At 39.6% G+C, this 15462-nt stretch overlaps 2 protein-coding genes across 2 annotated transcripts in view; both read right to left on the reverse strand.

Moving 5' to 3' along the window:
* LOC128226351 (glutamate receptor 2-like) overlaps positions 1-13904 on the reverse strand; it is a 46784-nt gene extending 32880 nt beyond the window's left edge. The window contains exon 1 of the mRNA XM_052936231.1: positions 13568-13904. Coding sequence (XP_052792191.1) covers positions 13568-13667 — 100 coding nt within the window. The 5' untranslated portion in view covers positions 13668-13904. The remainder of the gene's footprint in view (positions 1-13567) is intronic.
* LOC128229399 (uncharacterized) lies at positions 7257-10504 on the reverse strand. Its single transcript, XM_052941303.1, has 2 exons — positions 9879-10504; positions 7257-9683 (listed from the first exon to the last, which is right to left on the reverse strand). The coding sequence occupies exons 1-2, from the start codon at positions 10199-10201 to the stop codon at positions 8258-8260; spliced, it is 1749 nt and encodes a 582-aa protein (XP_052797263.1). The 5' UTR covers positions 10202-10504; the 3' UTR covers positions 7257-8257.
* Positions 13905-15462: the final 1558 nt, after the last annotated feature.

Raw genomic sequence — 15462 nt, forward strand, 5'->3', positions numbered from 1 at the left:
GGATCGGCTTCTGGCACGCCCTGATCGGTTGTCTGTCCGGAATCGCTATCGCTAAGTTCTCTGACTTTTTCCACCGCCGAAGGAAAGTGTTTCTGATGATACTATTTCTTTGTGCTATTGTTTGTTCTTTATGGTTTGCATTGCAATGTATAGGGACAATCCCATACGATTTGAAACAGCTGTATGCGTCCGGAATTCTAATCGGTATTCTCTTGTTAGGAACGGCGCCTCTGTTTTACGAGATGTGTGCCGAGGCGTCCTACCCGGTCTCCGAGGGAGTGACGGGCGGATTTTACACACTGTTTTTAGTGTTGTTCGGTGTCGTGTTTCTCGCCATCGCGTCTTCCCCGGGAGTGGGAACAGCGTGGATGAACTGGGCCGTGCCGGTAGGGCTCGTGGTCGCCATACCACTCCTGCTTGTATTCCCAGAGCGGTACAAACGCACGGACATTGACCTCCACATCCAACCCGTCACTGGCGTTAAGGCTAAGAATGGGATATAAATTGATATTACCTGTTTGTGTATAAATGAACCAGAAAAATAGCAAGTACTATTTAGAAGCACATGATATAATACATGTATTTTAATAAAACAGCATACTTTCATAATTGAAAAAGGATTAGTTGAAACGTGCCTTACACGGGTTAAATAGTAAAACGTCATCAGTTTGGTCATTGTATTTGACAACAGTCATTGTACTAATTAGTGCGGGTATAAATGAACTTACACACCTTTATTATTCAATATTATTTTTAATGAATATTCGAGAAGATAATATATTTTGGAATCTCGCAACTCGCATTGCAACACTTAAGCTATATGTCACATAATTTTAAGCAAATACACCAACAATGAACCTATGGTGTAATTTGAAAACAATATTCTGGTACAATGCGCAACCTTAAGATTATACTGCTTCACTTAGCATTGCATTTTATCTAGCCTGAACGTCGGTAGCCTTCATTTATGTAATTGTCCAAGGTCAAAGTTACATTATGTACAGGGAAGTCGAACTAGTATGAATTGAGGGAAAACAAACACCGTTTGAAGGAAAAACGGGCATTTATTAAAATGACATAAATATTGCTAAGTTATTCAAAAGGTAACTTAGAAAAGTTTTCCGAAAAACATATCTGGGTGGACAAAAACGACATATATCTGTGTAACGAAACATTGATATTGGTCCAAAAAGGAAGGCCTTCGCCATGATATGTTAGCGATTTGCACACCGCATAATTGGTAGACATTCGCACGATTGTATATAAAGAGATACAATATGAAACATTCTTTTAGCGTAAAAATGTGTAAATGGGTCCGTATCTCGTCATGGGACAGTATTTGTGCAAGTGAATGATACCGTGCATGTAGGCTTTTCTTAGAATTTTATATCACTTTATATACAGCGTCCCTAAATTGAACTGACCATGAGTCATAAAAATGTCACCACTGTAGCTCGGAACACTAATAAGATTGCTGGTTTACTAAATCACGCCTGCTCATTCACAGAGGACCCTGGCGCTTATTGGCATTTTTCCGAATTATTTAGGCACACTACTATGACTTCTCTTCTCGTCTACACGTCAACATGCATTTTGTAAAAGAACAACAGATTCTGTATCGTCTGGTAGCTATGTCATCAGGAGGTTGCATTTACGTTTATAACAATTGAGAGTAGCGAATGTTTCATTTCTTTCTAGGGCTACTCTAGAGTAACTGTTTATCTTAAAAATGTCACCTATGTGACTCGGTATATAAATATATATTATAATTGGATGGCTGGTGTACTAAAAATGTTTGTTCTCTCAAAGAGGGCCATGACGTAAATTGGCATTTTTCGAAATTGTATACGTACGCAGCAGAAGCGAAACCGGAGGGGGGGCACCCGGCGCTCCCACCCCCTTAAATCGTCCACGTGCATTTTTTTTTCATTATCGGAGAAACATAGTGATAAAACACGCTCAAAAACAACATTTTGGACAAGAAATTGTTTTAAATTTTCTAGGGGATCTAACCCCCTACCCCCTCCCCATGGGAACGTTTTAAACTTTTTGAATTTCGATTCTAAGAGAGAGGTAAAAAGGTTTGCCCCTAAGTTACGCCCCCTCTAACGTCAATCCTGGATCCGTACCCGCAAAGAGTTTTGTGGTCCTCATACAACATCTCATCTCTTCTACACGTTCAAGCGCATTTTGTAAAAAAAACAACAGGTCGTTTACCAGCTGGTTGCCGTGCCAGCAAGAGTTGTAGAAACATTTATTTGTACGCCAGAAAAAAACAAACGGTTTTGAGTTAAAGGCAAACAGCAAAACCGCTGAGTCAGCGTCCCGATTGCTAGATAACTTTCTGAAAAATGTAGTGCAAATTTTAAAAACAAAACACCAAGAAGAGTGTCTTCAACTTCAACCCAATTTTATTCATAGAAGCATCAAAGATAAATTCTAGTTCATACAATTCGTTTCTTTTTTCATTTCGGATCATAACCATGCAATATTAGCAAGAGGAGACCATGACATATGTTCTTAAAATAAAGTACATTTTCCTATAGAACAAATAAATGCACTGACTATGAATACAACTTATTAAGTAATGAACGGTCTTGTGCATGACTTTGAATATATAACTGACCCTTATGACAAGCAATACATAACATTAAGCATCATCAGTGTTAAAGGAAAACAGTATAGACACTGTAACCGTCGGAAGAAAATGGTCGAGACAGCAGTTGAGACCGCGCCACTTTTGGAGACAGGGGATTCTGTAAGGAATGAGAAGTTCCGGATCGACCATAAACCGGAAGTGACACAGGTGTACACGCGGCGATGGGGCGTGATGGCTATTCTCGCCTTTTTCGGGTGTTGCAAGGCACTCGTGTCGAACACTTAGGAACCCATTGCGGCAGCAAGCGAGGCGCTGTTTTGGGTTGAAGGACAGCCAGGTGGCCACTATTATCACAACCTCCGAAGTAGCCATATCCTGCTTACCATACCAATCACAATGATGACCGATTTAATGGGACTGAAATATGCCCTAAAGGCAGTATTCACATCGGAACAATGTCAAGTTGTTTTCGTTTGAATCATCGGTATAATGGCCTGGTTTAATGAACATATACAAATGTAAACAAATAGCAGACCAGAAAGTTAGAGAGACTGTGGCGCACATAACGTGAAACTCAACAGTTTGAAGCATTTAAAACTTCAAGAAACAAGTGTGAAATTAACGATGAGAAAACCAGAGCGTTTACCGAAAGGTTAATCAATTCAAAGGGTGACTCAAAGATACTTTGTCTGAGTTGACAGCAACTTAATCGGAGAATCCTATGCCATCGAGTGAATCTGACACAGTACTTGCTGAAACTTTCGCTGACCTTTTCATAAATAAAATTATACAATACGCAATTCGCTGAAAAACTATGCTAGTTTTTGTGCATTTTAAAGAGTTAAGCCAAAATGAAATAAATAAACTTATATGCGAACTTAACACAACATCATCTGAATTAGGTTGTATGCAAACATATATCTTAAAACTATACCTATCGCCAACTATTACAAAATTAGTGAACCTACAGGCTATCGTGAGACCTCTTCTTAAGAAAACTGGGTTTGATTTAGAGCTTGCAAACTACACCAGTGAGTAATCTATCATTTCTATTAAAACTTGTAGAAAAAGCTGTTCTGCTAAGACCACACGCACACGCAGACAAACACGTCCTTCTACCAAAAGATCAGTCAGCCTATAGGCGACATCATTCTTGTGGATCGGCACTTCTGCGACTTGTCAATGGTATTCTAGTCGGAATGGAAAGACAAGAAGTCACCGCCTTGATCGCTATTGACCCTAGTGCTGCTTTTGATACCGTTGATCACAACATTTTGATAGACGTACAGCATAATCCGTATAGGATGAGTGGTACTGCGCTGATTTGACTAGAGTCGTATTTAAGACCACGGAATGGTCGAGTCCGTGCTTATACGTCTCTATTGTCACCCTGTTCATTAGAATGAAGCGTTCCCCAAGGAAGCTGTTTGGGTAGCTGGCTATACCTGACCTATGCTGTTACTCTATTTGATGGCATCCCCCGGTCGATTTCGGTGTACGGGTTCGCTGATGATCATATCGCCACCCATGCTTTATTCCCGCATCTCCAATACATGCAGAGCAAAATATTCACGAACTAGAAACATGTGCAGTTACGATCAACAAGCGGATGAACGCAAACACGCTGAAAATGAACACTTCCAAAACAGAATGCATTATGTTTGGCAGTAAGGCTCAACTTAGTGTGTTACTACAAATATACTAAGTAGATATTGCTGGTGATGCTGTTCACCGAGAAAGCTGCATTAGATACTTAGATAGATGCCTTTCTTGACGAAACTTTATCCTTGAAGGAACATGTGAAGCGTAAATGCCGCACTGCAATGTTGAACTTTTTCAGGGTGAAGTATATAAGAAAATATTAAACCAGAGCTGCAACCGAAATCCTTGCACTTTTACTTGTAATCTCTAATTTGGACTACTGTAACTATATATTGTAATGTATTTCTGAGATAGCGCATTGAACATATGTGCGCAAAGTTAGTTCTTAGCCGAGGCAATTATGACGGGGCCAAGCAAGCTCTCTATGATCTGCACTGGCTGCCATTTAAGGCTAGAATCAATTTCAAGATATTGACAGTTATGTTCAACTGTGGTACTGGTCGGGTTCTTAAGAGTTTTTACTTTTTTTATCGTTTGCTTTGACCAAATATGATTTTAATTAATGTACACATATAACTACTTCAGTCAGCTTTTGAATGTTGAAAGTTTCAATAGTATGTTGTTTAATTACTTTTTATTGTTTTAATATCCATATGTGTTCAAATTATATGTTAGATATATAAGTGTCTGCATGTATTGTACAACGCCATTGAATATTATGTATAGAAAAAGGCGCTTAATCACAAGGTTTAAAGGTTAACGTCTAACAGCCTACGTTTGCGCATTTTTCCAGTGTACTTGTGCCACGCTTCCATTCAACACACCGGTTTTACTGCTCGCAAATTTGGTTTCCGCCAAATGAGCGTCAAATAGCAACAGTAACTGGTTCATTCTTTAACTACGTCGGATTTTCTTTGTCGTTTCTGTTTGAGTCACAGTCTTGTTACTGAACCACTTTACAAATAATAATATGATTCGTTGAACAGTGTACCCAAATATATTTGGGAACCAAGTGTCTAATAGACATGTGCCGCATGGACGACAGCATCGTTTGTTCTGACAGAAGCTCTTTTTCCTGCTTAGCTTCCCGGCATCCCCACCAGCGGACAGTCTACAAGCTTGCCATACCTGCCCTAATGCGGAACGGTTCACCTTGGCTTATCAGTATTGCTAATTTCATAACTAAGTTAACCTGGTACTGTTTGTACGTCTTTCGTGAAGAAATCTTGGGTTTTCATTATGGAGTTTGACAGTTCAACCAATGTTGATAACATCTGAATTAAAACCTATTTAAAAAATGATTCTATAGACTGTACAATATTTCGCATCAAGTACAACAAATCGATCAACAATGAACCTATGATGTAATTACAAAACACAATTCTCATACTAATGCAGCTTTCAGAGTTAATTAAAAAATAATCAAACAAGGGTATTTTGGTATCCCAAAATAAACTGAAGTACGTGGTTTTTACTTAAACAGATTATACCAATTCAATTTGCATATTAGTTTTTCTTGCCGTTAACTCCTGTTATATATCTGTGTATCCAAACATAGACATTTTCTGAAAAAGGTCAATTCGCCTGTTGGTGCAGTAATGGAAGAACCATGTGAACATGATCATATTGAAAGGAGACTTTGCTTTCTCTGTTATCAACATTGTCTTGGCAGTAGCTTTTATGTTTAGAATATAGGTTGCGTGAATGAAAAGATTTTGCCGCTACCAAAATAAAAAGACAATGAACGTATGATAATGATAACAAAATAAACAACAACATTATTAATAGATGATTGTTTGTCTAGAAAGACTGTAACATAAATTACTTTTTGTTTGTTCATACAGTGTACACAAGTTCATAAATACTCCATTGTACCTCAAAATGCCTAAATTTGTCAACCATCAACATGATAATATGTTGATGCATTTACATTATTCTTAGTGTGCGTCGTCTTTGTGGCGGTCTTACCTATGGGAATGATAACGCCTTCCGGGATGTTGCCGTGTGATCGGGTGCCCATAGGGGCCGTGAAAAGAAGACACGGGAGGAGGAGCAACCGGCACGAACACATGGCGCTGTACACTAGTAGAACAATGTTTTCTTACAATCGTCCGAGAATAATTTACAGGAAATCTAACAAAATCCTCTTAGCAAATAACTAATATTTCCATCAAATTACACAAATAACGCTCCAACAGCAATAAATAGCTTGATTTATACGCGTATGCTTATATTATGGAACTAAACCCGATGTAAATGTCAATTTTTGGTGCCACATATCACGTCGGAAACTGGGTTTTATTCATGTGCCCGCTGCCAATGTTCCAAGTGTCCGGACCGTTTAACTATCTAAACAACAGAAGCATTTCTGGGCAAAAAGAAAGGAGGCATTACCCCAGACCTGTTTCGACATGAACATCAGCAAATAGGCTTTGTTCTTCCCCAGGGTGTCAGAAAGGACGTGTCCGAAATGTTGAGCGGCTTATTGATCCTCAATATGGATGTCTTGTCAAAACTCATCTTTCTGCCAACTGATAGCAGCCTAACCAATTTAATGGCTGTTTAGAATTGCAAATGGTTATGGAAACACCGACAGCACTGTAATAAAGAGTGTGTTGATAGTGTGTTCATTGGTTTCTGGATGTTCCCAGTAGATGTGCAACTAGGCCAATATCATAGAGATGCTTTTGTGCCTTTGTATTAAAACTCATTATTAGTGCTCACTGATATCATTGACGAGTTAAAGTCATTGCGTAATAATTAACCAAAGTTCTTCACAAAAGACGATGGCATGGCCGTCATCACCTATCATATTTCTATATTGACTACATATATTCTCGTCCTCCAGGGACACAGCATTCCTTTGCATGTCGAGGGTAGTTTATGAGTGTGGCAAACGCAGAAAATGCATTTGGAACATTATCTAAGAGAGTTTCTGATAACAATTTATCGACAACAATGGTTCTGGACAGAAGCCATGTGTCTAGTCATGACAATTGGTATATCAAAACAAGTTCGCTTGAAATGCTATTTTTATTTTTTGATGGCAGTTAAATCAAACTTTAAGAACGATGAATATTATAAAACTATGATGAAAAATAATAAAATATAGTTTTATAACGATAAATGCAATTGAAACTGCGTCAATTTACCTTAAAGACGACCCGATCGCTCATCGACCCAAGCTAGGACAATGGCAGAACAAACGGCTTAGGAATAAAACAATTGTCTAAAATTACGAAACTCAATCAACAGGACTAAATCGCTCATATTTACACCTCAACTTCCATTCCTTAAATAAACGGCAAATATTTTCCGATGTATATAATTTCCGCAACATCTTCAGATGTAATAATGTTCGGATCAGAAATCATCGAATATTTATATATTGAAAATTGTTTATCCTCATATTTTTCCGCCCTTTGATGATAAACTGTTTCCGGTTATGGTCGGTCGTTGATTTGTATCTACAGTACAAACAGTATCCAAATGCCATTCTTTATCACATTATACTTCATTTACTGGATTGCTAAATAATTGCAGAATTTACCCATCATACACAAATGGCAATATATAATTTATTGAATTTCATAAAAGACTCAACAAACTACAATCTAATACATAATTCATAACAATCAATATGTATTTGAAATCTACCAATAAACTAAGTCTTAATATTATTTGATATTTTATCTCACCCACTTGGACACCAGAAGTTTAGTATGAACGTGGAAAATTGCATTGACAGTTGGGTTAGTAACTCCAAGACTCAAGCCCAACTGCGTTCACATCAATCACGCACTTTATTCTGCTTTTGCATTTCAACACATATTTAGTGATGGTCGACTCCGACAAAAACGAATAGCGACTAATGGATGTTTATCTTATGTCATGTATGTACAATCACGACAGTTCATGGTCAGAATAGCATGCGAATAATATAAATTAAATACTGTTTTATAAGCTCCATAATATACAAAAACGTTTTCCAACTATAATACGCTATGTGCCTGGGACCAATCCTTAAACGTGCAGTGATTTGTCTATCTATTGATTCTATTTCATATGCATGACGATCAGGTTGTCGCTTTTGTCTTGGCTAGCAATCAGTGCGACGGAGTGCCTGTCGAAGCAGAGCGCCTGGGGAACCTTAAGCCCCTCCAAGTGGCCTGCCACAGTGCCCAACTTCCGCTCCCCCTCGCGGTCCACTTGGATGATGGTGTTTGACATTTCCCCGGCTACAAACACCTGACCGCCGCTGGCCACGCACACACCAGACGGCTTTCGGAGATCCGCGTCCGTCAGTGTAGCCAGCACGTAGCCGTTGTGGTCAAGAGTGACTAGACTGTCGCTGTCTACGTTTGTGACGTATATTCGAGTACCGTCATCACTTACAGCAATGCGATAGACGGTGGTGTCATTTTCTGACGTTTCTTGGTATAACTTGCCGACAAATCTACCGGAAGTAGTATACGAGTAAAGGGCGTCCCATGAGCTCACATACAGGTGGTCAGCGTGGTGAGCGATACCGTCGCAGTCATGCGTCAGCTTTATCTTTCTGGTAAGGTGCAACTGGTTGTTGGCAATACCAATAAACTGGATCTCGTGAATGTTTTCTCTGCTGTTGTTCACAGTGACAGCGACCTCATTGTTTGTTATACAACATGCGTCCTGTGCAAAGTCCGGAATTGCACAATGAGCGAGCACGTGAAATGTGTTGTTGAGGAGCTTGATGCGACCGTTGCTGCAGTCCACAATGATTATGTCTCCGTTAGGCAGTTGGCAACATCCCGTGATGTAGCAGATGTCGACGTCACCCCTGACCTGTACGTTATGGTTCTCGAGGAACTGGACGTGGTACATATGGTGGGGCGGAGAGGGTAGCCGCCGCGGAGTAAGGGAGAGGCCCATCTCAAGCATCGCGCTCAAACCACTCGTTTCGGCACTGTATGGCTGCTCTATCTTCCCAATAACATGAAGACCTGACAAAAACTCATCAACAGAATGATCTGGTCGAAACTTTAATGTGAAATCTTGATTCTCCAATTTTCCAAGAAGTTGTTCAGCCTCTGCAATTTTCTCCTCACTCTCAGTTTGAACAAGACGTGTGATTGTTTCATCTCCAGCTCTCCTGGTGTGAAGCTCTTCTAACTGCTTCTTCAGAGAGTGGTTTTTTCTCTCACACACGTCAATGTCGTGCTGAATCTTACTGCTAACGTCCTTGTACAAGACATCGAGCTCTTCAACAGTCTGTTTTTCGAGCCTTGCTAAAACTCTGTTCAAGTGTTCCCGTGTTTGGCGTATCTCAGACACTATGTCCTTGTAAGAATCTTTCAGTGTCTTGTGTGCCTTCTTCCTGTCGTCACTCAAGTGAGCGACCCGGTTTGCAAGTTTCTCTATGACCATTGCCAGGTGCTTTACGTCCGCCCTTCGATGGACGCTTTCCGAGATACCCGATATAGGCTGAACATCTCGACATAGTCTGCAATATATGAAACAATCAATATAATCTGTTGATTTTTAAAAGCGAAAGAAAACGCTGTTCATGTAAAAAAAATACAGTTGCAACGCCTGCATAAGCAGCCCAAAAAATAATATTGAAAATGAAAGTACTAATTTATATTTAAGCATGAATATTTCATTAGGCTAATGTAGGCGATGTTCAAATTTCGCACACCTGTGTTCTCCGTCTGCACACAACGGGCAGCAGACGTTGTCATGGCTAGCACAGTACATGGTGAGCTGCTGACCGCCATGTTTTTCACACTTCGTGGCGCCTCCCTTCTTCTGTGGTCCCCGGGGCGTCCGTCCGTGCTCATTGCCGGAAACGGTGTGGTTCGGGAAGAGTTCGCCGTGTAGAGTGGTACACTCCAGACAGTAATGCTTGACACACATGCTGCAGTAGACGCAGGCCTCGATCTTGTGACCCTTGTCCCTGCAAGCCGAGCAGTGGTAGCCGGGATCCAGCACCGAACCACGCAAAGAGTTTAAGCTATCCATATTCTGCCTACCTCTATTTCACCTCACTCTTTTAAACAGTGTTAGCAGAAGTCTGTAATTCAGTGATCAATGCATTATTACGTGCATGTTTATACTGCACATCTGCTGAACTATTCAATAAGTTGCCAACATGTTTTTGTTATATTACCAACTCAATAATTAATGATTGTGTAACGTCAATGGTCTATCTACATCAAATGTTTACGCAAAACCGCGACCTTAAACCTTTAAGTTAAATCCTTGCTAACAGCCTTATTTTCAATGTTTTCTTGTTATCAAACGTTTGCTTACGTGTGTGTACAACATGTTTTTAACATGTTAGAAATTCGATCGGTTTACAATAACAGCCTGTACAAAGACCTTGCGTATTGACTATTGAGTCTATTGACCATTTATTTATGAAAGTTCAATAGAATGCCAATAACCTTGAAAATGGTTTTATCTAATGCATGTATCTACGCAACAAAGACATGGATATTTGTATATACTATTTTAATTCAAAATCCTATAAACCTTCTCTGCATCAAACTCATGACCATTTAAGCATCGAACTATCGAACGTGACACTTGTAGAAACACAACAATAATATATCCTCATTGACGACGACCATGATGAAGGAAATGGTATGATAACGACCTTACCAATCACGTAAAACAATGAAGATATTAATCTGAATTCGTTTCTTCGCAATAAAATATAGCATAAATGTTTTGTCCACATGTATACTCTTGCAATGAGATTTGATGTGACCAAATGACTGTCGAGTTGAGGAAGTGACCGCTGTATATTCGGGCGAGTTATATATTGAAAGGTGTTCAGAATGACGGGTGAGTTATAATGGTTAATGAACGATATGTACCGAATAACGGGCGAGTTTAGTTAGAAAACACTGTACAAATGACGGGCGAGATATGATGCTACAGAACGATGGTCTATTTCGATGCTACCGAATTTAAGATGTGATCGCTTAACCAAATGACAGGCGAGCTTTAGTAGTGACTTTTAAACCGAATGACGGCCGACTGAGTTTATGTAGTGACCGCTTAACCTAATGACAGGCGAGTTTATGTAATGACCGCTTAGCCTAATGACAGGCGAGTTTATGTAGTGACCGCTTAGCCTAATGACAGGCGAGTTAATGCAATGTCCGCTTAACCTAATGACAGGCGAGCTTATGTAGTGACCGCTTAACCAAATGACAGCGAGTTTATGTAGTGATCGCTTAACCTAATGACAGCGAGTTTATGTAGTGACCGCTTAGCCTTATGACAGGCGAGTTTATGCAGTGACCGCTTAACCTAATGACAGGCGAGTTTATGTAGTGACCGCTTAACCTAATGACAGCGAGTTTATGTAGTGACCGCTTAGCCTAATGACAGCGAGTTTATGTAGTGACCGCTTAACCTAATGACAGGCGAGTTTATGTAGTGACCGCTTAACCTAATGACGGGCGAATTTATGCAGTGACCGCTTAACCGAAAGACAGGCGAGATTATGTAGTGACCGCTTCACCAAATGACAGCGAGTTTATGTAGTGACCGCTTAGCCTTAATATGACAGGCAAGATTATGTAGTGACCGCTTAACCGAAAGAAAGGCGAGTTTATGTAGTGACCGCTTAACCAAATGAAAGCGAGTTCATTAAGTGACCGCTTTACCTTATGACAGGCGAGTTTATGCAGTGACTACTTAACCGAATGACTGGCGAGTTTATGTAGAGACAGCTTAACCAAGATACGGGCGAATTTATTTAGAGACCAGTGTATAGAAAGGCGGGCGACGGTCTAGGGAATGACCGCTTCACCGAATGAAGGAGGAGTTTATGTAGTGAACGCATTACCAAATGACAGGCGAGTTTAGGCAGTGACTGCTTAACCGAATGACAGGCGAGTTTAGGCAGTGACTACTTAACCAAATGACAGGCGAGTTACGACAGTGATTGCATAACCGAATGACAGGCGAGTTGAGGTAGAAAGCGCTTAACCTTATGACGGGAGAGTTTATATTGTGACTGCTTAACCTTATGGCAGACGAGGTTATATAGTGACTGCTTAACCGAATGGCAGGCGAGTTTATATAGTGACTGCTTAACCTTATGGCAGACGAGGTTATATAGTGACTGCTTAACCGAATGAGGCGAGCTTATGAAGTGACCGCTTAACCGAATGTCAGGCGAGTTTATTTAGAGACCAGCGTACTAAACGGCGGGCGACTCTAGGTAGTGACCGTTGTACTAAATGACGGGCGAGTTTAGGCTGTACCTAAAATTGTCGCTACAAAAAACAAACGGCGTAACAAGAAAGGCATGACAAAGTCTCATGATTGACGCAAAAACAATATCAATTCATGCGAGCCATAATGCGCTAATATGGACATTATCAGCACTGAAAACTTATTGACTAAAAACTGTTATTTTGACATTACTCTGTATTATTACAAAAATACGTACCTTTCTTTTCAAATGGCGCAAAACACTGCGCGACATCAACAATAGTGATGACGCAATTAAAGTCAGTTGACGATTAACTAAAGTGACGCCAATAAAAAAAATATACGAACAATACTTTCACTCCACAACCCAAATTGTAATGATCACGCGATTCTTAGATGTGTCAATTAATGTTTTCACATCAACGGAAATGTAACTTATTTTTATGAAGTTCGATATTTAGTAAATATGTTCCATACCATGCAGTCTGAAGGATATGACCCTACTGTTACGACCTTTGTATCATGGTTTAAAGCTTTCTGAACAAATTCGAAATAGATCGAGGTAATTGCAATCATTTGCATAAATTACATGCAATCATTTCTTATAAATAACACAGTTCAAAACTTACAGTCTTAGTCCAAAAACAATGGTGAAAATTACAGGAACTTTGTTGTATGAAGTTTCTGTGGTGTAAATGCCTTAATCTTCATAAAATATCCTCTTCTACTTCCCCAAAACATTGATCATTATAAACTTTTAATAGAATAGAAAAAATGACGGTGGTACATAAAGGCACTCAAGGGAGTTCCATACGAGGAATTAACCGCTATAATTGGTCTGACATTAGAACAAATTCTATCAGAAAGGATCATGTCCAGATTTGTGAGGAACCGCTGGAGTGTTTCCAGAGGTCATTATTTTTATCCTAATAAGGCTTCCACCTATAAGTTTGGTCAATAGAGATGTACATATAGAGTGTGCCATCTGTGCACGGCTTCGAAAAATAGATAGTATTATAATAGGAAAAAGTGGTCCTGTATCATGGTATGGTTTTGTCTGACTCTAAACATGTACGTTTATGTTTTATGGATTTTGTAAAGGCAGTTATACAAACAATTCAAAAACACAGTATAAATAGTGTGACTTACACCTACCTATAGGTACTTTGAGTCGGTCCGATTGGGCGTACGAAATTCCCGTGCACGTGATCAGACAGCACGAGACAAACACGTGCAGGTCCGCTGCAACATGCATGCTGGCTCAGAATCCAGTATAGTGTACTTTGTTTTCACATAAACGTATTTTGTCCTCTAAGTATAGTTGACGAATGCAAAATATACACATGTCACAACAAAAGAAACTAACAGACCGAATATTTCCTCCTTTTGGAATAAAATCCCATTTTCTCATAAGACTCCGTCTTAAATGAAACAATCAATCAGAATGAGACTGACGCAACCCTAAACGATTCAAAACAGTTGGCTTTATGGAGAGAAGAGTCCTTGTCTGGTATATTTGGGAATGTGACAGTCCGTGTTGCCAAACATCATACACTGCTTTATAAGAAAAACTTCTTTTCATCCAGAGGATAACTAAAATCCAATACTTGGCAGAGAAATGTTTCAAATTGTTTCTGACGGAGATTTCGTGGAGACCCCGTGTAATATAATTAGGGAATAGTAGTTGTTATTTATCCGCGTGCTTTTGGACTCCAGCTGTGCGAAATCCAATTGTAGCCTGGCCTACTTAGGACCACTGTCTCATTGAGCTTGTCAAGCAATTATGAAGGACATGGCTGGGACGGTTGTATGCCATCCATCACAGAAGGCCATGCAGTTGTACGCTGTATGCCGTGTTCCCGTTAAAATATGGTCGGATCCTCCCGGGGCACTTCCTTTTCTCCGCCTTGTCAAATGGTCCAGTGACAGATGTCTTATAACGCTACAAATGTGGAGTCTTCTAATGCAAAAAAAAGGAGAATTCTTCAGGCTAATTCAATGAATACAGTCATCGAGATTCATCATACGTATGTCAATTCCAGCGGAGACAGCAGACGTGACAATACTGAATATTTGTCACTAAGTTTTGCCCCTCAGTAAACTAACACCGTTCGTGAATATTGATTTCAAGAATAAAAGATTCGGAAAATATTTTATACAACTGTTTTGTGTATTAATTCCATACAGACCATTTTTTAATGATTCGAATACTGTCATGAGATGAATCATTTTGGCCCCATAAAAATACCATGTGATAAAAGTACACGTATATTTTGTAAAATCATAACGATTAAGAAGGGTGGAGCGAGCGAACTGTTCTTACTGTCTACTTAGATAATAGTGCGTTTTCTAAAATGGGGACCTAAATTATGACATCAAATTAAACTTTTAATACATTTAGTTCAATGATAGCCTTTGTCTGTAGCTAGGTCTGTACATTATTCGACAGGTCCTGATTTCTATGGCACTCCTACGTTTTTTCACGTGTTCATATGACCGGTATGGTTTGCTTGAATAATCTATAAAATGGAAAGGTATGTGATGCAAAGTATGACACGACGATAGGGAGTCAAATGGATATCAACGTCGGCTACCTTAAAAACAAAACAAAAAACATTAAGGGACGTGTTATAAACCCTTTAATACCCCCCCCCCCCCCCCACACACACACACAATTCACCGGCAACTTATTCTGCCCCTCTCTTACATACTAGAAACCCATTAGACACTGACACTGTCTGAAAACAACAGAATGTACGTAACGTGGTACCGTCAATGCTTCAAATAATGTTTAACTCGCGAATGTGAATGATTTTTTTCTCAATCATCTCCACCAAACCCTTAATCAATAGTTTTACAAACAGACTGGAAATTTTAAATATAAGATCAATTCGTTATAGAAGACAATAGTTATTGCTTATTCTAAATGAATTTTGATGTCCTCCTGGGGAATACCGAGACGGCAGTTTCCAGTAAATCGGCAGGATATATGTTCCTTACTGTGGTTAAAGTCGAATTTAAACACCAGTAACGTGAAGACAATAAAAATG

The sequence above is a fragment of the Mya arenaria genome, chromosome 3 (genome assembly GCF_026914265.1).
Source record: "Mya arenaria isolate MELC-2E11 chromosome 3, ASM2691426v1".
In the NCBI taxonomy this organism is placed as follows: Eukaryota; Metazoa; Mollusca; class Bivalvia; order Myida; family Myidae; genus Mya; species Mya arenaria.